Source organism: Varanus komodoensis, unplaced genomic scaffold (genome assembly GCF_004798865.1).
Source record: "Varanus komodoensis strain SLA01 unplaced genomic scaffold, ASM479886v1 scaffold18_3, whole genome shotgun sequence".
Lineage (NCBI taxonomy): Eukaryota > Metazoa > Chordata > Lepidosauria > Squamata > Varanidae > Varanus > Varanus komodoensis.
In genome coordinates, this window is record NW_025335549.1 from 8,011,271 (window position 1) to 8,035,526 (window position 24,256).

At 38.7% G+C, this 24,256-nt stretch overlaps 1 protein-coding gene across 4 annotated transcripts in view; it reads left to right on the forward strand.

Moving 5' to 3' along the window:
* Positions 1–24,256, forward strand: part of DIAPH2 (diaphanous related formin 2) — a 296,692-nt gene that overhangs the window by 8,439 nt on the left and 263,997 nt on the right. For 2 of the 4 annotated variants that reach the window (XM_044427233.1, XM_044427230.1), the window contains exons 2-5: positions 7,498–7,530; positions 9,552–9,728; positions 13,067–13,171; positions 20,724–20,744. In XM_044427233.1, coding sequence (XP_044283168.1) covers positions 7,498–7,530; positions 9,552–9,728; positions 13,067–13,171; positions 20,724–20,744 — 336 coding nt within the window. The remainder of the gene's footprint in view (positions 1–7,497; positions 7,531–9,551; positions 9,729–13,066; positions 13,172–20,723; positions 20,745–24,256) is intronic. The other 2 variants (XM_044427231.1, XM_044427232.1) reach the window with 2 other exon arrangements.

The following is a 24,256-nucleotide window of genomic DNA, read 5'->3' on the forward strand; positions in this document are numbered from 1 at the left end:
ATGGTAATTTATTATGTGCTATTGTATTTCAATGTATTTTATCATGTTGTAAGCCGCCCCGAGGTTTCGGCAAGGGGCGGCATAGAAATGTTATAATAATAATAATAATAATAATAATAATAATAATAATCACCAGTGAACTTAGATTGGGCTGTGTGTAGTCCATTACTTTGGCTTGGAGATGCTTCTATATTAACATTATTTCAGAATTTCTTAAGATGTATTCAAATGACATGCACCTGTGTTTTATGCAAAGGTATTCAATAATCGTCTGGAATTCTTTTGGATGGGATTTCAGAATGAAGCTATATTGCAGCATGCATAATCAGCTTCAGATTCAGGTCTTCAAATAATGTGGACTGTAGTCCTTCATTATAGGTTGTTGGGATTTACTCCACTGATATGGATCATTGTTTCAAATTCAGCAGTGACAAGCTTAATAACTAAAAATGGAAAAAGCAACATGAAACATTATTCTAGATAATGAAGCTGTGAGTTTGTCCAAAACTATTTACCAAGCAGAACTAAACACTTCTACTGCACTCTCAACTAATGGATTGGCCATTGTTTGCTTGGATATGGGCACACATTGTGGTTCAAGTTTGTTCTCTTGTATATTATTGTTGCTGCTGACATATAGCACATTGGAACAACAGCAACAAACAAATCAAACAATTGCAAACAAATAAGTTCAAGTAGTAATTGGAATGGATCTTAACTCAATTGGTCTTCAGACTAACATTAAATGACAGTTCATAGAATAATAGAAGAGTTGGAAGGGGCCATGAAGGCCATCAAGTCCAACCCTCTGCTGTTGCAGGACACCAAGTTACACCATCCCACTCAGATGGCTGTCCAGCTTCTTTTTGAATATCTCTAGTGTGGGAGAGCCCAGCACCTCCCCAGGCAGCTGGTTCCACTGTCGTATTGCTCTGACAGTGAGGAAGCTTTTCCTCCTGAACCTGGGTTGTCGCAACTTGAACTGATTATTCTGTGCCCTACACTCTGGCATCAGCAAGAAGAGATCTTGTCCTTCCTCTTTGTGACAGCCTTTGAGGTACTTTTAGAGGAATATCATGTCCCCCCTCAGTCTTCTCTTCTCAAGATTGAACATGCCTGGTTCCCTCAGTCCCTCCTCATAGGGCAGTGTTTCCAAACCCTCAGTCATTTTTGTGTGCTGGACCCTTTCTAATTTTAATGCATCTTTCTTAAATCTTGGAGCCCAGAACTGAGCACAGTATTCCAGGTGAGGTCTGACTAGCAAGGAGTATAGAGGAACTACTACTTCTTGTGATTTGGAAGTACTTCTGTTAATGCATCCCAAAATAGCATTTGCCCTTTTGGTGGCTGCATCGCATTGTTGGCTCATGTTTCGCCTATTGTTTAGCTTATTGTCCACAATTACTGCAAGATCTTGTTCTTTTTCAGTTCTGTTGGCAGTTGTAATCTGGCACTGTGTTTAAGTCTGGGTAGTATGCATAACATAAATGTTTTTGAGAATTTAGAATGTAATATGGAAACTGCTATTTCCTTTCAGCTCTGTATGCAAGCTGTTTAACAGAAAATGGGGAAATATTTAGCTTGCTGCACTGTACAAAATGCTCTGCAAAACAATAATAAAGCAGGAGAGCTTCTGAAAAACCTGAACCAATATGAGGGACTTATTTACTCTGGTTTAACTTAATTTAGTGCTTGTGAGGTGTGCCAAATGGACAGCAGTGCAGATAAAGCCATCTGTCCTTTATAAGTGGCAGAAATTCTAGTGTGGGTGCACTTTAATTAAGGCATATCATTACCACCTGTGTAAGGAAACAGGATAAACTTTTTTATAATGATGGATCACATTTTGGGATAAGTCCAATGCTGTCTGTATTATATGGGTTTATTATACAGATTTATATGTTCAAAGCTTATTCATCCCTTTAGACTGGCAATTGCAGAGAGACTGAAATGGTGGGAAAACTGCAGCATTTTACTGTGGCTCTGTATGAATTTTGTGACTCGTTTTATTCTTTCTTTATTCCCACAAGAAAGCACACAAAATTTAGAGAGGAATGTGGGCAGGCACTTCCCAGAGGTATTTTGAAACATATGAGAGTATTTAAAGATCCTATACTAAATGCATAACCAAATGCACCAGGGAAGCACTTCCTGTTCATCCTTTACATTTCCTTTCCCAGGCTGTCGTGTTTGTTTGTTTGTTTGTTTGTTTAGTCACCAAGTTGTCCGGCCCTTCATGACACCATGGACAACATTCCTCCAGCCTCTGCTGTCCTCCTCAGTCCCTCAGAGTCCACCCACACCTACTGCCCGAGTGACCCCATCTAGCCACCTTAACCTCTGCCATCCCCTTCTCATTAGGTGGCCAAAGTATTTGAGTTTCGTTTTCAGTATCTGACCAGTCAGGGTTAATTTCCTTTAAGATTTTCTGTTCAGATTTCTTTGCAGTCCAAGGAACTCTTGGAAGTCTTCTCCAGCACCACAGTTCAAAGGTGTCAATTGTTCAGTGCTCAGTTTTCCTTATGGTCCAACTCTTGTAGCCATACCTTCAACTGGGAAAACCATAGCTTGGACTATTTTTTTTAATTTATTTTTCAATTTATATCCTGCTTTTTTCCTACAAAGGGCTCAAGGCAGCTTACATCATTCTCCTCCTTCTTATCCCCACAACAACAACCCTGTGAGGTAGGTTGGGCTGAGGGTCTGTGACTGGCCCAAAGTCACCCAGTTGGCTCCATGGCCGAGCGGGGACTAGAACCCAGATTGTCTGAGTCCCAGTCCCAGGGTCTTAACCACTACACCACACTGGCTCTCTTCATAGTCAGCAGGGTGATCTTTGCTTTTTAGTATGCTGTCTAAATTTGCCATAGATTTCCTTCCGGGGAGCAAGCGTCTTTTAATTTCTTGATTGCAGTCACCATCTGTGGTGATTTTGGAGCCCAAGAAAACAAAATCTGTCACTACCTCCAGTTCTTCATGTATTTTCCAGGAAGGTTTTTTTTTTTTTTTTTTTTTAATCCCAAGGCTACTTCTCCCAAATTTGATTGTGGCAGAAAGCAACAATTTGCTTCTGATTTTTGGTGGAAATCTAACAAGCCAAATCTAGCAGTTTTATCCTTCTGTAGTGCTTTGTTGCCAAAATTCAGTGCAAACTGCCAATTATTTTTCCTCCATTAAACTTTTGGTGGAGCAAGAGCCACACTAGAATATGGAAAGGGGCCACATTTACTCCTCTGGACTTGCTATGTGTATTTGCTCAGAAGTTGAGTCTCAGTTCAACAAGGCATAAGCACACTTATCTGGGAACAGATTTGTAGCCTATATTATAGCCTTTTCTTGTTATAGGATATTGATAATTGCATTCTTTCAGCATGGCTTTGCAACCACTGCAGTGGACAGATGACATGATGATACACCTCCATTACAACATGTAGCTAACTACTTTGGTATATCAAACCCCTGAAAGCCACAGGAATAATTTTTAGGAAAAAAAATCAGTGAAAGAATTAGGTCTCTTAAAGCCTATTCAAGGCTTTTATTGCTTGAAAAGATTGTTATGTTTCACTGACCTCTGTCCCACTAGCAGTGTTGTTTGCAGCAGTTAGCACATTATGATATTTATTTGTATGCTATAAAGATTCTGTAAATCAACCATTGCCTTAAAAGAACAGGGACAGGTAACTCTATGGTTTTTTTCTGGACATTTGACATCCTTGCCCTGAAAAGACCCTTACTTTCTTGTTTTATTCCTTCTAAGTAAACAGTCCTCCATCTGTTCCCCACCCCCCCACCAAATCTACTGACCATTTCCTAATACCTAAGACCAGTTGCACAGCTTAGTTTTATGAACGTGTTCATGTTCTCAACTAGCTTTCTTCCACTTTGCTAGCTATGTGCATGGGGAATATTTTATGTGATTAAATGTTTTAAGTTACAGTCTTTCTACTGCATTCTGAAGTGGTTTAGAAATTTGCTGTATGTTTTTTTCTGACATTGGAGATTGGCCACACAATATAGAGAATGTTGTGCTTTGCTGCCATGTACCTGTTATGCTTTTGTGATGTTTAAGTACAAGTAGACCTTAGTTTTCTGTTCTAGCTGTCTAGAAGTTGGGAATAGAAGTGCTATTGGCATACTGAAATGCTCTGGATTTTTAAAAAACGTGGTTTGTTTATGAATTTTTTTTTTTAATGGCTTATATGCAAGTTTGTTCGATGTTGTAAGCCGCCCCGAGGCCTTGGCAAGGGGCGGCATAGAAATGTTTTAATAAATAAAATAAAAAATAAATAAGTTTGTTAAGTGTGGCTCTTTCAAGTCTTAACTATGTTTCTACCAAAATGCACACCCAAAGGATGCACAAATCTATAATTAAATATAAAGACTAGCACCTTTAAACAAAGGCTGGGAAACAAACTGGTTGTTAAGACTGATAAAAAGAATCTTGGTGTGAGAGAACTGGATGCATGTAGAGTATTATGTACCAGCTTTATAGGTGATGAAGCATTAGGCTGTTCAAATCAGGAAAATAGTAGTCATATTACTTTCAGGAATCTTGATCTACACAATTTTATTTATAGTAAAGTGATAATCTAGGTGGGTTGTGAAGTTTTGTAGGCCTTAAATGAGTTGTGGCTGCCATGAACCCTTATTCTTCCATCATTTGCAGGGGCTCTGTGATGGGGAGAGTCACTTGCTTGTTTTGTGCCAGGTTTTGAGAAAATTCAGAAATGTTGGCTTCCTTTCCCATGTAGGTGTCATGTCTTGATGGACTATGAGAGAGTTATCCAAATAACATTTATTGACCCCAGTTTGTTCCAGAGCAGTCTTTCACAAGCTAGTGCCTTCCAAAAGTTTTATATTCTAATATCCAGCACTCCTGATTATTAACTAGCTGGGTACTGATGGCAGCTGAAGTGGAAAACATATGGAAGGCCCCAGATTAGAGAAGGTTGAAAAGGTTAGGATAATAAGAGTTGCTGCTGTTTAATTTCAGCACTTATTCCTTGTGCATTTAATAGCACCATTAAGTTGCTACATCTGCAATGAACATTTGTACGTGACAAAAATTTGAAGACTTTTCAGGTTGCATGACAAGCTGCAAAAGCTTACTGTCCCTTTTGAAAACCTGTGTTCTTGCTGCAGTATCAAACAAAGCTATATGTTGTCCTGTCAGTTACATAATTAGTGGCTAAACTAAAGTATAATCTTTAGTTATAATGGTGGCTTGTGTACAGATCTGTCTTCCCACATTCATGTTCTTGTGGCTTGGCGCTCTTAGTAGCTGTAGGTGTGGTTTGCTGAGAAATGCAGTTGAGTTCTTCCTGCTGTTGTGGCTTCCCTCGTTGTATGTGTTGTTGATTGTTCTGTGGAGACTCCTAGTGGGCGCTTGGGATGAATTCCATGTTGTTGTGCTCACGGTCACTGAATTTTACAAGCTTAGCCAATCTTATGAAACTCATGTATGAGTGTGTGCGTTAGTCTTCCAGTATTAGGAGCATTAACAAAATTCTTGCACACTGCTCGATTCATGTGACCTATACGTCTTGAAATTAGGAATGTACACTTTTTTAAATTGGCAAATGAAAGAGGAAGGGGAATGGAAACATTCACTTATGTGGTCTCCTTCCCTTCCTCTACTTCCCTTCCTCCCCCATAAACAATTGGACAAAATATTTTTAAAGTTGTCATGATGGAGTGATATCTTTTTTGGATTATAGAATACAGAAATAATATTCCATTTCCTTTTCAGATAGTAATTTTAGGTCTTAAATTGAAGGTGCTGCATAGAGAAATGGACAATATTCACACAGAATTGTTTGCTTACTGTGACCTATTGTAGCACGTTCAGACATTCCGTTTTCTGAATAGTTACAAAACAGCAGCATGAACTGTTTTTCATTCGCTTGTTAAGTAAATGTGAATTTTAGATCAAAGTTCTTCGTCTCAGTTTCGTAATTAGAATAAGATTAGGGTTGAGCCTATTAAGGAAACTAAACTTCAGTAGGACTCATATGTCAGGAACACTAGCTGTAATGATAGACTGTTACAGTTAGAATTAGGTACACCTTCTTATGATAACAGTGATTGAGAAAAGGCATGTGTTCCTGTCACTGGATTAGTCAGTTATAGTCAAAAGCAAGAAAACACAAGTTGTATTGTAATAACTTTTACTCTTGTTTGGTCAAACTATTTACCCTTTACGATCAATGCATATTTGAATCTGTTGCATAGATTACTAGTGGAAGTAACGGTGGAATTTAATGGGACATTTATTTATTTATTTAAAACATTTTTATGCCGTCCCCATCGCAACAAAGCCTTGGGGCAGCTCACATTCCTGGAAAGGACTTTAGGACATAGTTTAGAATCCATCACAGCTTCCAAATTTACATTTAAGCATTTAAAATGTTTGCTTTGAGGTAGAACTCTTTTATGAAAAAATGATATTGTATTATGTATAATTTTAAAAGATTGAATTTTAAGTTAAGGGTTCAACATGTGGAAGAGAGAAAAAGCTTAACTCCAGAATGTTAATCCCTTTCATGTGTATCTGGCAGAGCACTTGTCAAAACAAACAAAAGAAAATAATCATTTTTGTCCATCTTTGGTGACATTTCCTTTTAAACATAGTATATACTCAAGTTTGAACTGCAATGACTTTCAAAGTGAATGTTTCTGTTAACATTGTAAACAGTAGTCACTTAGACAAAAGTTACCTTGACTTAGTTTATTTCTATGATAAATCATAGGAAGTATATGTATATTTTTACATCCTAAGTAAGTGTCAAAGATTCTGGACCACAAATTACAAACTGGGTTTCTCTTCTCAAGGCAGTTCAAAAGACTTCAGTGTTGGCTGGAATATTTGTCAAATTGCTGTGTGAGGTTCTGCTAACAATGGCAAGGCGGGAAAAGGAGAAAGACTAATCTCTATATACTCTTCGTATTACCTTGTGTCTCGTTGTCAAACAACCAGAAGTTCCTTGGCCAAAGCTTCTAATTAAGACTTAGTGTTCTGTCCTCAATGTCTCAAAACTAATTTCAAACACCATTTCATTCTGAAATGGTTTTGATGTACCTGTATTATCAAAGTAGTGTGAACTGCAGTGACAAGTAAACATTTAATACTAATGGCATAAAGTATTTCAGTAAAACAAAATGCTTTGAATTAGCTTTTGTTTCTGTGCCAACTCCCAAGTCCTTATTCTCTTTATGTTTATACACTGTCTTGCTGCATATGTTAATATATCTGTCTTGCCAATGGTTATAGCTGGAAAATTAAATGATGAAAAAGGTAGGGTTGAAATGAGAAGTACTTGTGTCCTAAAGAAAGTTCTATGGTGGTATTAAAGTGAATAATATACAGTGGGGCGGATATTCTTCCTTTTCATGAGGAAATAACAAAAAATTGCAATTTATGAAAAGAAGGAACTTTACATTAAACATAAAAAGCGTGTTGGATAACACACTTTTTTCTTGTTTTCTTGATTTGAATAGAACCTTCAGATAAAAACTTTGGCAGATGATGTGGTAAGATTCTCGTGTACTGGGTTTGTATTTATCTCTAGTGCATGCTGCTTGTAATACATAAGAATAACCATGGATAGTGAAAAAAGAACAGTACGAAATGAATAATTTCTAATTTCTTAATACCTTTGAATAATCTCTAACTTCTGTGTGGCTCCTGACCATGGGTTCACAAATAATCTTGGTTTACAACTTGTATTGTCCCCAGATAGCATCTATGAATCCCGAGCTAGGAACCCACTGCCTAAGTGGGACTTCCTTCCTTCATTTGGACTTTAGGGTTATTTCCCCCATATTTATCCATTCCATGTCTTGTTCATGGTAGATTTGGACACATTCAAACCTGACATTGTCAAAGATGTTCAGATGTGTACAGTAAGAATGCCTGTCTCTCTTGCTAGAAATAGCATGCGACTGAAACACCCAAGACCAGTTCTGAGTGATTTTCTTGGTGAACGGACCATAGTGTTGTAAGCTGTCCAGAGATGTTGTAAGCCATCGAGAGATGTGTAGTGATTGGATGGGTCAGAAATACCCCCCAAATAAATAATAAATAAATCTAATCCATGGCCTGAGATAATAGACTTTTACCTCTAGTCAGCTAAGGTGGAGCAGAGGCGATTCTGCCTTTTGCTCAGTCCTATATTGTATCCTGACCCTTGATTTAAGTCTCTCTTGTCAAAGGGCACCACTAACATCTGCCTGTACCACTTGTGGCAAATTTGGTAGAACCTGACCATCTCTGTTCTAGTTTGGAACATATTTCATTTACTGTTATTACTGATATCTGTTAATTTGAATATACACCTTGTCTCATTTGAAGAAATTGACTGTGTTGCAGTTTTAAAGTCTTCATGCATGAAGAACATGTTGGAAAACAGTTCATATAGTGCTCCCAAATAATTCTCCCCTTAGTTCCTAAGCTGCATTCAAGACCAAGCAATTGGTTTCAAGCCAAACTCCTCCTATAGCCAGACTCAGGAGCACCAAACATTCTTTTCTTCCGCTATCCCTTATTATACAGGATATGACAGAAGTAGAGACTATTCTTTTGTCCTAATAAACAATCATGCATGCACTGCTGGAAGGGAGAAGGAATTGACTGAACTGTGCTATCTGCAGTATTGAGCCTTTTAATGTTACTATCAACTAATGCTTGTTATGCTTTGCAAAAACTCTTTCTGAAAGCATTAACAGCTAACTTGTTTGTATAGTGATGAGCACTTAAAAGAGACTGTACTTAAGCCCTATAATGGCTGTTCAGATGCTTAGACTCAAGCTTCTCATCAGCAACATAAACCTAATTCATGGCTCTGCTGTTTTGAATATATCCACTTTAAACATGCTCCAGTTCATGGAGATTTGAATGTTCCCTGTAGGCTATAGTACATCAATATCCTAAGGAGCAGGGCGGTATGTACAGTGTGTTTCTGTGACTATATTACATTGAATATAGTCACAGAATATGAAATGCAGATTTGAATCTGAGCACCCTCAAACTTATTTTTTTATTTTTAATAAATGAAGGTGTTTTTTTTTTTTTTTTTTGTCATTAAAGGGCCAAAGTAGGAGGGAAAAGTCTGCAGAGATTCCTGTGAGGGAATCTTGCTTTTACTTGTGACAAGGATCAGAAGAAATTTATGCATGATAAGCATTTGTATAATTCATACAAATTTGGAACCTTTCTTTGCAGAAGATTTAAGTTAGTGATACAGATTTGGGAGATTATGTAGCATTGATTTTAGCCAGGTGATAGCTACATAGCCCATTATTTTGCCTAATGGTGTATCTGTTTAAAGGCAGACTGTAACTTTGTGTAGAAATATTTCATTTTTGAGTGGAAAACATTCAGTGGTTAGAGGAAAAATCAGTATTTGGAGTACAGTCTCAGAATGGCAGTTGTATGGCTTAGCTAGCATTCAGCATGAATATTGGTTATTGTTGTGCTCTTAGCATGCAAAGGAATAAGTAAATGTCTGTTGTACACCAACTCTTACCAGAAAATATTTCCTTTCTTTCCGCAGCGTGACAGATTAACCAGTTTTAGGAAATCAGGTGTCAAAAAGGAGAAACTCCTCATCCAGCACCCCATTGATTCACAGGCCTCTATAAATGAACTGCCAGTGGCTCAGCCACTGTTTGATGAACGTTCGATGAATTTATCAGAAAAAGAAGTTATGGACCTTTTTGAAAAAATGATGGTAAGCTTTGTGTTGAACATACATAATAATATATTATTACCAATACATTAAGTGAGTTTTTTTGTTACCATAGTTTTCCTAACTAATAGTTGCTGAATTTCTGAGCAAAACAGCTAATCCTGACTCCAAGCAGATACAGGCCCTTATTGAACGATGCAGGGCGACAGAATGGATTTGTGTGATAATTCCAACATAAGTTGAATTTAGGCAGAGGGTAAGAAAACACATTTTAGTTGCTATGGATTCAGTGTTGCCAGAAATGTTTTCCCTGTGAGGTATTCATATTCTTCAGGTGCTTTAAGAGTGAGTGTGGGCAGAAGGTCTTTGATGCATTAGTATGAACTATGTGGTTGAATAAATTTGCATATTATGGCTGTGGAAGACCACTTCTAAGTGCTTTACTATGGCTACTGTAATATATTCCAGTTCAATTATTGATGTAACAGTGAATACTTGTTTATGTGTACTGGAGTAAACTCATCCTGCCAAAAAAAAAAAAAAAAAGAAAGTTTGAAAATACAGTTTTCCAACAAGTGAATCACTCTTTTGTCAGTTACTTTCTGACTGCAATTTAAGTGCACAGAATATCTTAAAATTCCGTTAAAGGTTGTAGGATATTTGAAGACTGCTTTGGCATATCCTCTACATTTTTCACTTTAGTTAGTTCCAGATCTGTATCCTTGTTAGCTTGTTGCAACAAAAGCAAAGGATTTGGTCCCCCTAAACAGTAACAAATGTATCATGGCATAAGCTCTGAATTACAGTCTATTTCATCAGATACATTAAATGTTATCCTTAGTTATTTCAGGATAGGGTATATTAATCATGGTTCTTTGCATTGCATAATGTCAAGATATTTGTGTTAGCCTTTTGTAGCAAAAACAAAGAGCTGTGACCCCATAAAGAATAGTAAATTTATTACAGCACAAACTTTGATGCATTAGAATCTACTTCTTTAGATGTATGAAATATTTTCCTGTGGTATAATGGGATAGTTTATTTTAATCATGTTACACTGGATTACCCAGTGCAGAGATATTTGCGTTATTAGCTACAAGTTTTGTTGAATAGGCACTGTTAATAACGTGACTGCTCATCATACCTCAAAATATAGTATAATGATGGAAGAAGTAAAGAAAATTAAAATAATCAAGGGGATGCAGCAATTCTTTTATCAGGAAATCTGAGAAAAGAGGTAAGGAGGAACCTGGGTAGAGGTGTTTAAAATCATGCATGGTATGGAGTAAGGTTGGCACAGATCCTTTCGGAATTCCTCCCTCGAGCATCTGTAGACTTCCTCTTGTGCTTGGTCAGGTCCTGCAAAGAGAATCTCCTACAGAATGAGTCAGAATCAGTAGTGGAGACTAGAGAAGTTGCCTCAGCGAGGAGTATAAAGATTGTAATTCTGTATAAACTAATCCAGTAACAGAATATTTCTTTTCTATAGAGACAAACTTGTATTGAATTTTATTGGTAAGGCTTGGTGTGTGAATAACTAAGGGAAGGAATGCACACAGGTCTGTGAAGAAAGAAATGAGGAGAAAATAAAAAGAAGGAAGGTAGCAGTGCAAGAAATAACTGAATTCAGACCATTTCCCTGGTTAGCCCAAGGCTGTTGTGGGGGCCAAAGGCTTATAGTGGGACGGGAGCACCTGGGCAACTACTGGGGTGTCTTTGAGGGATTGGGAGAAAGGGACTGAGTGCCTTCCTTGAATTCTGGGTGTGAGGGAGACAGATGACCTGAAAGAGATATCACGAACTGAGTGTGAAACCCCATAAGAGCTGTATAAAACTAAAGATTATGGTGACTGAAGTGCCCAGCAAACATGCTGCTGTAGGCTTCCATGGGAATGGAGCAGGGGCAATTTTATACATCATAGTATAAAATGGTGGCAAAAGTAATAAATATTATTTCATACATAAATTAAAGTGGTCAGTTTTTAAGGTGCCACAAGACTGATCTTTGTATTGTAATATGACTTGCTGTACTTGCTGTTTCAGACCTTTACGGAAAATCAAAGAAGTTAGATATAGTTTCAGTTTTGGGATGGCAATAGTACTTCCTTGATGGAAGTGCTAAAGTGGAAGGTTATTTGCCTTTGGCTGTTGTACATGAGCTGTGTCAATTCACTTCTCCAGGTTAATTTGCCATAATGCAGTAGAAATGCTACTAAAAACAAATGCAAGGTGCTAAAAACAAATGCAAGTATCTGGCCCATCAAATCCCCATTCATTCATTCATTCATTCATTCATTCATAGAAATCAAAGTGACTTTGATGTGAATTGTTAGTGTTTGAAAATACTTTAAAGCTTCTAAGGTTCAAAAAAGCAGTTTGGGGATTCAGTAGACAATTTGCAGAAGATAGCCTAAAGCAGAACCTAAATAAGAAGGTTCAGTATGGCTATCTGCTTAGAAGAAAGATCTTGAAACAACAATCTGTGTAAGGTCTGACAACCATATGACTCAGAAGAACATAGAGTCTACCTGGGAAGTTCTATGAGACTATTAGCATGGAATAGGTTTGGGAAGTCCCACGTGACTATAGCATGGAATAGGTTTAATAATCAGCCATGCTGTGTCAGAGTCATTGTCCAATCTAATTCAGCATTCTATTCTCAAAGCAGCTTGCAGGATCCTACAAGCAGGATATAAGAACACCCTCCTACCCAGGTTCCCCAGCAACTGGTATACCTAGCCACACTTCCTCTGATACTGAAGATGGCATGCAGTCATCAAGACTAGTAGTCTTCTCCATGAATTTGTTCAATCCCATCATGATGTCTGGAGCTTGTTCCTCAGATTTAACTGCTCCTGTTTCTAAATCCTGGGGAATAATATGCATAATTCATGTGGCAGTTGAGTAAAAAAATACCCAGTAAAGCTGGAATGGTTTATTATCAACACCTAACTAAAAGACTTGGTATTAGCAGTCCTGGAGATGTGCTTTTTTATAGTTCTCAGCAATTTTTGATATGTTAGGAGAAAAATGGTAGCATTGTTCGATATAAACATTTTTGGTGACTTATTGAAATGTTGCTCAAAGTTGATCCAGTTGCTTATTAGTACTTCCATCATGAGCATGTTAATTCTGTTGCTCAGCTTTGTGTGTACAGTTTTTCCACACACTATAAATGGAAATAGTTTGAATTGTTCATTTAAGCTGCTCCTATAAACTGATAGCTTAGTATAATGATGTAGAATAGCCTGTTTGGAGTAAAGCAGCCATCCCTGCTCTCTTTAAATGTTGAGCGATTCTTAGCATCTGTAGTCACAAAGATTAGCTAAAACTATGCTATAATAATCCAGTCTTGGCAATGTTATGCTTTTTATTTGCAGGAAGACATGAACCTGAATGAAGAACGAAAAGCTCCTTTACGGAATAAGGACTTGACCACAAAGCGTGAGATGGTTGTCCAGTACATTTCTGCAACTGCCAAATCTGTAAGTAGGAAGCCTTCCTGCAAAGATAGGTCAGGCTAATACTCTTAACATCATCTGCAGTTTTCAACTCAAATCTTCCGATTTCTGCTTAAGTTTATCCTTCTAGAGTGCTTACAAAGCTTTCTTCATAAAATCCTTTAAAATGCCTTCAACTATGGATAAAAACCTTAATTAGAATGTATTACATCTATCACAACTGCTTGGTAATCTGAAACATGATGCTGTCTTTACTGTAAACCAATAAGTATCCTAAATCCACTGCTCCAGAATCATCAAGGCTTTTCACAGTATCTCTTGCAGTTAATAGCACAAACCTGGAGATGCTGGAAGTAGCATTAAAACAAGGTACAAAAATATCTTAACTTTCAGACCATATTCTTTACTGCTGATTGATGTTCCTATGTTCAGTCCTATGAAAAGAATGGAATACTGAAAATGCCAGAATCAAAGAGCCACATTCTCACTCCTGCACGTGCAGTTGGCTTCCAGATTTACTCATTCCAGTGGTAGTCCTGCATACTGCCTAATAGGACTAATATGCTAAATTATCTGATTCGGCAAGAAATCTCATGACTCCTTTTTCCACGCTTTAGCTCTTACATGTGCTTTGGAGGCTTTGAATCTTGACTAATAATTCTCTGTACAGAATAATGGCAAACAGTTAACACCTGTTAACCTTGGTGTGTTGAATTCTAGTTGGAAGCTTTTCCTTTGATGAAATACTGGCTTCCTTTCAGAGGTTTGGGACAATATGCAGCGTTAAGTGAACTATGTTCCAAGCTTTGTTGTAGTTATGTTCCAAGACTAAAAAGTGCTGTTTGTTCATGGCATGTTGTCTTTTGACAATTATCAAGAAAAAATATACAATGTTCTTAGGAGTGTAAGAAAGTGCCTTCTGTGGAATCAGGCAATTCGTCCACCTTACTCTGTAGTGTCGACTGGCAGAAGCCGACTGGCAGGATTGCAGTCAAGATTCCTTCTTAGTCTTACCTGGAGATGCTGGGACTTGAGCTTGGGACTTTCTGTATGTAAAGCAAGAGCTCTACAGCTGGGCTATAGGAACCTTCATAGGGATAAACTGTCTGCTTGTTTTCTGTGCAGAAATGAATTCTTGACTTCTAATAGAGTATTTGTTAAAATAAAATGAATGTGTGTATATATCAGCAAAGTTCCTTTCCCTTTAAATAAGTTACTGGAAAAAGTGAGTGATAATACTTTATGAGATTCCTTCCAAGTATTGGTATTTAACATTTCAGCTATTAATCCCATGCTAATGTAGTTCTATTTTTATGAAATAGATTTCTTTACACAAGATACACTTCCCTGTAATGCATTTGCAGAGAAGCACCTGAACTTCTAATTCATTTGCTCCTTTGCTCTTATGACATTCCTTTACAAGCTGCTCCTGAATACCTGCTTAAGCTTCACATTATCTGCACAGGCTAGCTGCATGTTTTCTAATTTGCCTTGCTCTGCCTTGCCTTGCTTTCCAGGGCAGAAATATGTTTCAAATGATAAGTGAAATTTGCCACCAGCCTGATTTCAGTAGAATTACATAATGTACTGGGTTTTACTTTGAAATTCCAATGAATCTTTACCCAGTTTTGTGCTCAAATTATTGTTGGTAATAAAGTGCTTTGGGAAACACAAACATCCATATTCAGTACTATTTTTCAAATACCTAAAGGCAGAAATATAATCATTCTACATACCTAAATCAGAATGCAAAATGCAGATAACAGTACATGAATAATCATGTGTTGCATTAAAGGCAAGTAGTAAATGCGATTATCTCTGTGTTTGCCCACTTTATTTATAAATGTGGAGCAGATGAACTCACAAAGAACTGCAAATATGAACATGGAACTAGCATAGCAGAATGCAAACTTAAAATATACATAGCTACTTTTTATTTATGGTAACATGCTTTACTTGTTCTCACCTGTCAAATGAAAATGTAGAGAACTGCAGCTGCTTTATTTGTTAATCATATTTCATGGATGTCTCTTTAAAAATTCAGAATTGAAGGCATTACATCTTGCTCAGTGTGATGCAATCATGCAATTCACACCTTCATTAAACACATTCTAGGATTATAGACTGACTTAATATTTTGCTTGGGCATTATATAGCTTTTAGGGTATTATTGCTAGGAATATGTTAAAAATCAATTTTTGAATCTCTGAGATAACCTCATAAAATATCAGTAAAATGTTCACCTGTAATTTACAGCAAATTTAAAAAGTAGTTTAAAGTAGTGGTGATGACTGTTTTTGTTAACATGGATTAATATACTACTTTGTTATGATGAACCCCTTAATTAGTCATGTTTATGCTACATTCTGCAGAAAAGGCACACTGAGGAGGAAGGATAGGCAAAAATAAATGCAGAGTAAAGAAATGCGTTTTAGATAAATGTTGAAAGCAAATGATTGTCAGGGCCTAACATATTTCAGTGGGTAGGTAATTCCATACTGTGAGTATAACCACAGAGTATGTAATTTATTCTATTTATTTATTTTTCAATTTCTATCCTGCCTTTTTCCTCAAAGGGCTCAAGGCAGCTTACATCATCTCTCCACCTCCATCTTATCCCCACAACAGCAACCCTGTGAGGTAGGTTGGGCTGAGAGTCTGTGACTGGCCCAAAGTCACCCAGTTGGCTCCATGGCTGAGCAGGGACTAAGAACCCAGATCGTCCCAGTCCCAGTCCCATGCTCTTAACCACTGCACCACACTGGCTCTCAGTCTCAATAGCAGTCAGAGGAATAAGCAAGTGGTACAAAGCCACAATCCCTCACTCCACTCTTTTTTCAGTTGCTCTGCTCAGATGTGGAGAAGCAGATCAAGTATCTCGAGACATCCTGTTTATGCAGCTTTCTCTCTTCCCCATTATGGTGCCAGAAGTTGGTCTGTGCAGGATTAATTTGCCCTGTGCAGGGCAATGCGACAGGAAGGGAGACAACTAGAGCGCATGTGGAGAAGATCTTGCAATGAGTCCAGTCGAACATGTTTAAGAGCTCATTATTGAACCTGTTCTGTGGCAATGAGGCGGGCAGAGCATGCTTTCTTGGCCTCCTCTATTGCTTCTTCACAGTGCTGTCCAGCTGAGTTAATTTGGGTGGTCTGGGGCCGCTTGCAAGCTGGTTCATCCGATGAGACCCCAGAGCCCTTGAATGCTCACTGTGATGAATTTGTTCAGCACTTTGCAGGAAAAATTGCTCAGGTTCGTAAAGAGCTCAACTCCGCTTTTTCTATACATCATTCTCTGGAAGTGTCCAGTGCACTGCCCTGCGTTTCATCATTGGATGACTTTCAGTTGTTGTGACCTGAGGATGTGGACAGGGGGCTTGGACTTGTCCGAGTTACCATGTGCCTGCTTGACCCTTGACTGACATGGTTGGTTGGAAGGTCTGCAGGGTGGGTTTGGCCCTGGGTCCAGGAGGCTGTCAATGCCTCCTTGAGAGAGGGAGTGGTCCCTGCCCCATTGAAGCAGGCAGCTGTGTCATTGGGTTCTGCAGAGCTCTGTACTGTCCCCCATGCTGTTTAATATCTACATGAAACCTCTGGGAGAGGTCATCTGGAGGGTTGGGCTGAGAAGTCAGCAATATGCTGATGATCCTCAGTTCTACCTCACCTTCTCATCTAATCCAGGTGAGGCTGTCCTGTCCTGAGCTGAGGTTCTGGGCTTGATAATGGGCTGGATGAGAGTGTATAAACTGAGGCTTAATCCTGGTAAGACAGAGGTACTATTGGTAGAGAGGTCCTCTGGCAGGTTGGAGGGGCATTACCCTGTCCTGGAGGAGGTCACACCCCCCCCCCCCCCCGAGACAAGGCTTCTGGGGGTGCTTCTGGAACTGAGTCTTTCTCTGGAACACTAGGTGGAATCGGTGTCCAGGAGTGCCTTTTTTTCAGCTAAGATGGATTTTTACCAGCTTTGCCCCTACCTAGACTGAGGGAACCAGAAAATAGTTACCCGTGCACTGGTAACTTCCAGAATAGATTACTGTAATGCACTGTATGTGGGGCTGCCCTTGGAAGACAGTCTGGCAATTGGAACTGCTACAAAATTGGGCCACTTGGTTGGTGACTGGTACTCCCTGAGCAGCCCACATAACACCAGTTTTCAAAGAATTGCACTGGTTACCAGTTGTGGCCAGGGTGCAATCCATGGTCCTTGTTTTAACATATAAAGCCCTAAACTGCTTGAGGCCTGGTTATCTGAAGGACTGTCTTCACCTCTGTACACCTACCTGCCCCTTGAGATCAGCCCAGGAGGCCCTTCTACAAGAGCCATCCCTCCGGGAAATGAGAGGGGGGTGGGCAAATAGGCAAAGGGCCTTTTCTATTGCTGTCCCCCATCTCTGGAACTCCCTTGCTAGGGAAATTTGTCTGGTTACATCTTTGTTTTCTTCTTGGCACCAGGCAAAGATGCACCTTTTAATTTTTTAAAAAATATCTAAGCCCACTGTACTCATGAACCTTTTAATATTGATTTTTGTATTTTTAATGTTGTATGTTTTTATTCTTTTAACTGTTGTAATGTTTTAATTATGTGAGCCACCTAGGGAGGCTGTCGCTTCTTGCTGATGCCAGAGTGTAGGACACAGAATAATCAGTTCATGATGTGACAACGCAGATTCAGGCTGGACATCAGAAAAGCTTCCTCACTGTCAGGGCAATACGACAGTGGAACCATGTGCCTAGAGAGGTGGTGGGGTATCGCACACTAGAGACATTCAAACAGACACTGGACAGCCATCTGGGTGGGATGGTGCTAAGTGGTAATCTGCACCAGCAAGGTTTGAACCTGATGGCCTTCTTGGCCCCTGCCAACTCTACTATTCTATGATTCTATGTGGATGGCTAAATCAATCAATCAATCAATCAATCAATCAATCAATCCAACCCCCTCTAGTTCTCAAATGTGAATAGGCAAATTTCTAGCAAAAGGTCAAGTATAAAGCTTCCCACAATCCATATCTTACTGACCAGCAGTTTCAGAACCAGAAATATAGCAACTTACAATATGCAGTAGGCCTGCCATCAGTTTCCAATACTGGTTTGATACAGTCACCCACTTCTCACAGTCAGCATGTCCTGTTTTTTCACTATTTTAGGGTGGTTTTGCTGTCATAAAAGCAATACCACATTGGTTTGAATGAATCAACCAGGTGTGCTTAGGCAAATAATTAGGCACTTGCGTCCAGCATACACTGGCACATGCCATGGTTAAAAACAAGCTGCTGTGACTTGTTTATATTGTAGTGATCATGTGAACTGGCAGAGAGATAAGAAGGAAAAAAAACCTGGACAAATGCTATCATGGATAATAGTTTTGGTAATTAGTTGCCCTCTAACATGAAGAGGGAACACGCCTTTCATGCTTCGTAAAGTGAGTGAGAGAGAGAGAAGACTTGGAAAAGTTCCAGAAAGCCATTTAGAGAGTTTTGTTCATTCTCTATGCCAGACGTGGACAATCTTTTTCAACAGTGGCAATTTGAGAAATTGGGGCTCTGCAGAGGAAAGCACGGGGCTAAAGCCACTATCAGTCTTCATTTTTAAAGAAAGTCTTTGCACCCTTTGTATGACCCCAAGAATTCATGGAAAAAGAAGATGGGAGTAGCAATAGGTTCTCACTTTAGTGTGAAAACAGTCCCAGCTTCCAGAAAGAAGCTTAGTTATTAAAAGAAAAGCTGGGTGTGGGGCTTCTTGGAGAGCACCAGGTTGTCGTGACTGAGGATACAGGTGCCTACAGGTGCATTTTGCCTGCATTGACTCCAGGCACTTAATTCAAAATTGTCTGTTTGGATAGGCCCACTTCAGCATTTCACATCTTTCGATGGCCACTGCCACCCCATTGCAGGAATGGATTTTTAAGCCAACCACCATTTTAATATCCATAACACTTCTGTCATTCGTGTCATTCCTGAGCCTTCTGGGAAGTTAAAATGGTGGTCCTCCCAAGCAACCTAGCTTGCTGGTAACACACTGTGATACTATTAATGACAGCAGTTAAGCCTGCCAGAATGGGGTAGGTGGGGGGGACACCAAAGGTACTCCCCTTCCTCAAACTTTTAACTCAGCGTAACTGCTTAATATACTGAAACAAGCAGCCTTGTGGTTGCAATGCATGGGAAGAAATAATTGCGAACTGATACGTCCAGTTCATGCCAATGCTCCAAAATGTTATGACTTGCCTGTGTAACAGAGGATGATAAAGAGAGGAGATAAACTGTATGAGCGGTCTTTGAAAAGTAGGCATTGGTAGACATGCTGGCTTTTTGCATTGCTTTCCCTATGTAGTACTGGTCGCTTTTTAGAAAGATTTTTAAAACTTATTGTGGGCCGGGAAGATAAGTGTTGGTTCATATCTTAAGAGTGTTGGACCTTTATTAGTAGAAAGCTAAATTCATTTTTGCAAGAGCTGCATTCTATTGATGGGGGGTGGGGGGTGACAAAAGAGGGTGGGAAAAATGTCAGCATGAATTTGTATAAAGCCTTTTTTTTGTCAGCAAGTCTAAGGCATTTCATTCTTTTAGAGTGTAGAAGAACACAAAAGCCAAGAAGCTACTGAAGTTTTATAGGCTGAATGAATGGGGTGGAGCTGTTCAGAGCCCATAGGGCCAGATTTGGCTCCTGAGTGTATGGTTCAACATCCCTGCCTTAAGACTTGACCAGTGCAACAACTGACATGAGCCAAGCAAGATTACTGTTCTATTCAAGAGTTAAGTCTAATCAACAATGTTCTTTGTTCCCCAGACACAAGTGGCAGAAAGGCTGCCATTAAATTCTCAGAGCTTGTGCTGTAAAACCCACATAAAATAGGATGGGTTTGCAGTCCTATTGCTACTTGCCCATTCTCTGTCGTCTACTCTTGGGTGACTTGATTCGGAGTTGCGTATTTCCTAGTTGCACCACTGTGGCATTTATATAGGCATTAATGCCAAGAGCAGTTACATGAGTTGAAGTCCTTCCCCATCAAACTCCTCAGTCTTGATCGTTTGCATTTTGAGAAAAAGTGAACATATGTAGCCCATTTTTCCCCATTAAGGCTTTCAAATGCATTTATCTAATTCTGGTGGAGGGTTGTCTAATAAAACTAAAATTATATTTATGAACATCTACTTTGCCAGTACTTTTGATGAAGTATTGCTCGAATTTAGGGGGGGCTTTTTTGCTTCAGTAGACAGATCTCTGACAAGCTATATTCAAATATATATAATTTTAACTGCAGCTGTTAGAATGTATGCCTAATGATTTTTTAGTTCTTGTGCTTGCATGCACTAATATACAATGTACCGTAAGCTTAAATAAGTCTTAATTTCTTCATATTAAAATATTATGGACATATACAATTAAAATGCTGTTTGAATTCACAGCTTTTACAGCTTGTTGAGATCTGTTTATGAAAATTTTCTGTCTCATATTAAATATCTTTTAACAGATACTAACTACTAAAACACATGGCTAGTTGTGTGAAATGCTTCAGCTTACTTCTTTTACTTTTTTTTTATCGCTGTCTCTGCTCTCCGTTGATCACTGCATGCAGTTTATCGGATGTAAAGTTCCGGTGAGTACGAACATAGTCACTTATACCTTGTAGATGCATGGTTAAAGAAAGAAAAACTCTGCAGGGGGTTTTGCATTGCTTTACTTGACACTGGCCTCTTGCATGTCTCTTTAATCTGATGTAGCAAGTATGCATTGTACTTTAATTCTTTTGTGGAAATTTTGGACAATATAAAGTCAGGTTTTTATTCGAGACTTCCTGAAACAGACCCTCAGCTTGTTGAATTCAACTGAATCCTTCAGTGGCAGCATTGGGAATATGGCAGATAAATTAGTGTGGAACGTCTAATAGAGCTGACTCTGAAACAAAAGTGACTTGCTTGCCATTGTAATATTTGGCTTTGGTAATATATTGTCGGTCAGCATGTTGGGAGTCAGAAGCTTGGTAGCCTGTGGAACATGACTTTCTTGGTTCTTATTCCTGAGGCAACATAGCTGCACTGTTTGTGTATTTCTGTGCTTGTTTGATAGACTGAGTTTGCCTATTTGTATGCATATATGACAGCAACTTATTCTTTCCAATCCATGCCACTGAAGGCATCCTGGTATTATTTGCAGGCAGCACCTCGTCTTCTTTAATGTCAGTTGCCAGAGTATACTCTTACTAAAAATGACATTGCGGTATTTCTGCCAACCATATTGGTGGATCCCTTTAGGGACCCCCTGAAGGTGCAGGAAAACATACTAGCTCCAATTGAAAATTCTTTGTAGCTTATATGTTTGGTAGTATTACATCAGAGGTTGACTATGAACACAGTATTCTGAAAAAATGCAAGTGATTTTTCAAAACTGAGAAGGTATGTGCAATGTAAAGATTCCAAAAGTTCATGATCAATTGTGATGAATGATGAAAGCACCTTTTCTTTCTTATAAACTGTTTTCCATATCTCAAAAATCTTGATGCAGTGTGCAGATTTTAAGTCCTCATATTAAATGTTGGCATTAACAGATTTATAAGGTAAATACTTCATGCTGTTAAATCACAAGACTCACACTTTCAGATGGAGTAGTAATCTGTTTTAGAGTTGCTTGTCTATCGTTCTTGCTCTCGATCACCATTTCTCTCCTTAAACTTCAGCAGGAAGTCAACACACAGCCAGCACAACAGATCAGAGGGCTTACTCAATAGTTCTGTTGGTGGAGAACCTTGTCTCATGCCTCCCTTTTAAAACTAGAGACCTCACTAAGCAGCGGAAATGCTGTAGTCCCTAAGTGGGAACAGGGTGCCATTTCTGTAATCCAATCAATCAGACCTTGAATGACAGCTGAGGAATAATTAATAAACGAAATGTATATGTAGGAAAAGGCATTGTCGCAACCCCTTCTAGAAGCAGGACAGAAATGAGAAGTGTTTTCCTGTCAGACAGCTTCTTGGATTAAAAGGGGTATAGGTGTGGTACGTGACTGGCAGGGCATCGGGACATGTCTGCTACTGCAGCCAACTATGTACAGACTTCAAATTTAGGTTTCCTAGAGTTAGCATTGTATTACAGCTGGTGCTGGAACTGCATGCACATAGTGTTCAAATCATTTGTTATCCTGATGCCTCCCCCCCCAAAAAAAAAAAGTTCTCAGAAAGGAAATAACTTGATTCATTGAATATCCTGGTTTTAGTTACAGAATTGGATTCAATTTTCTCTATAGCACTAAACTTCAATTTTCAAATCAAAATTACATTCACTGAAGTGCTATAACAATTGAACACAATCCAGCCAGATTTAAGTTATTTCAATTAGATTCGAATCTTTAACACATACTTAATTCTTTCAGGGAAATCAGTGGACTTAGGTATTCTGAACATTGGCTGAATTGGGGCAATTGCTTTCTTTAATCCATAGCTGTAACTTATCTCTTTGTTACTAGAATTACAGGTCATTCATAGCTTCCATCACAGAGCAAATAGTCATTTGACATGAAATGGTGATCTGCATTAAAATAGTCTCTTTCTATAAGTGTCGGTTCTAAATGCAGTGATCCTACAGATTCTTGATAGTATCTCAATAACACATCAGTAAATTATTTTGTGAGATAACATTCAGGAAAAATGCTTGGCAAATGAGCAGAGGTTTTATGGCTGGAACAAGCAAACAAAAAGTAATACTCCTACATCTGGCTCCCGTGAGCATTCACAACACTTGAGCCTGACTAGCTGTGAAATCAAATATATTTACTGCATATATTGGTCAAGATCCAGAGAACCATTTTAAAATACGCTGGAAAGATTTGCAGTGCTCCAAGGAACTGTGCTGATGAAATCCCCCTGTACTGCAACAGTTCATAATTCACTGCTTTGGAAGATGGTTCAGAAGGTTTTGCAAAACTCTGGTTCAGTTCTTTGCTTTACTAGCTGCTGCAGAAAGTAAGATACTCAAACCTCATAAAAGCGTTGTGTTCTCTGAATTACAAGCATGGAGCACCAAGTTTTGATGTTTACTTTGAAAGCTAGAGGTAGGTAATTCTACGGAATTGTTGTTAGTAGTTATCACAGAGTATCAAAACAAAAGCAAGTGTAACTGTCTGCACAGTAATTTAATACTGGGAGCCTCCTTTCATTTCATTTTGGATTGTTTCATCAAAAGGTTTACACGGTAAGAAATATGCAGAAGTAATTTTACCATTGCCTTCTTCTGCACAGTACTGACCAGAGTTAGATAAAGAGTTACTGCTGTTGTCTGAATAAAATCTTCTGCCGGGGTTGCTTCCAACTACTGCTGTTGCCTAGTAGTTGCTGTCCAGGAGCTTCTCTGCCATATCAATATTAGGGATAGCTATTCTGCTTATGTGACCATTGCTGATTAAGAGGTTGGATGCATCTTAGTCTGTTTTCGCAGTGCGGCCCATTTTGCCTTGGGAAATTCTGCTAGGAGACCAGCCTAGTGAGAAAATCGAGCCTCTTTGTGGCACTGCTCTGCCTGACACTTGCAAATCCCGTCCCCCCCTTTAGGTGCACACTTGGGGGGTAAAGGTGTAAACAGCCTGGTAAAATTGTAGGTTAACAGTCTGGACTAGTTGTTCTGTCTTTTGTCGGTAGAATTAATAGGAGATTAAAGGGGTGAAAATACAACTTTATGTTGGCAAGAAGGAAGCAGGACGAACACTGAGACGGATAGGCAAGAATTAATGCATTTCAGTATGCTTTTGTTTCTTGAAGCAGTTCATAATTTATTATTATTATTATTTATTATTATTATAACATTTCTATGCCGCCCCTTGCCGAAACCTCGGGGCGGCTTACAACATGATAAAATACATTGAAATACAATAGTACATAATAAATTACCATTAAATATAAAAATACAAAAAATACATTGATTTACAAATACAAAATTAAAATTATCAGTATAAAATAAAAATATAGGAGGAGAAAGAGAATTTATGAACTTATGAACATTTTTGAACAAAGACAAGCCCATCTTTGAAATTGCTATTGCTTATGTAGCCAAGTGGTCTGGAAATTTAATCATTTCCTTCTTGGAGAGTGCAAGATAGGGTAAGAGAGTGCTTCTTTTTAGA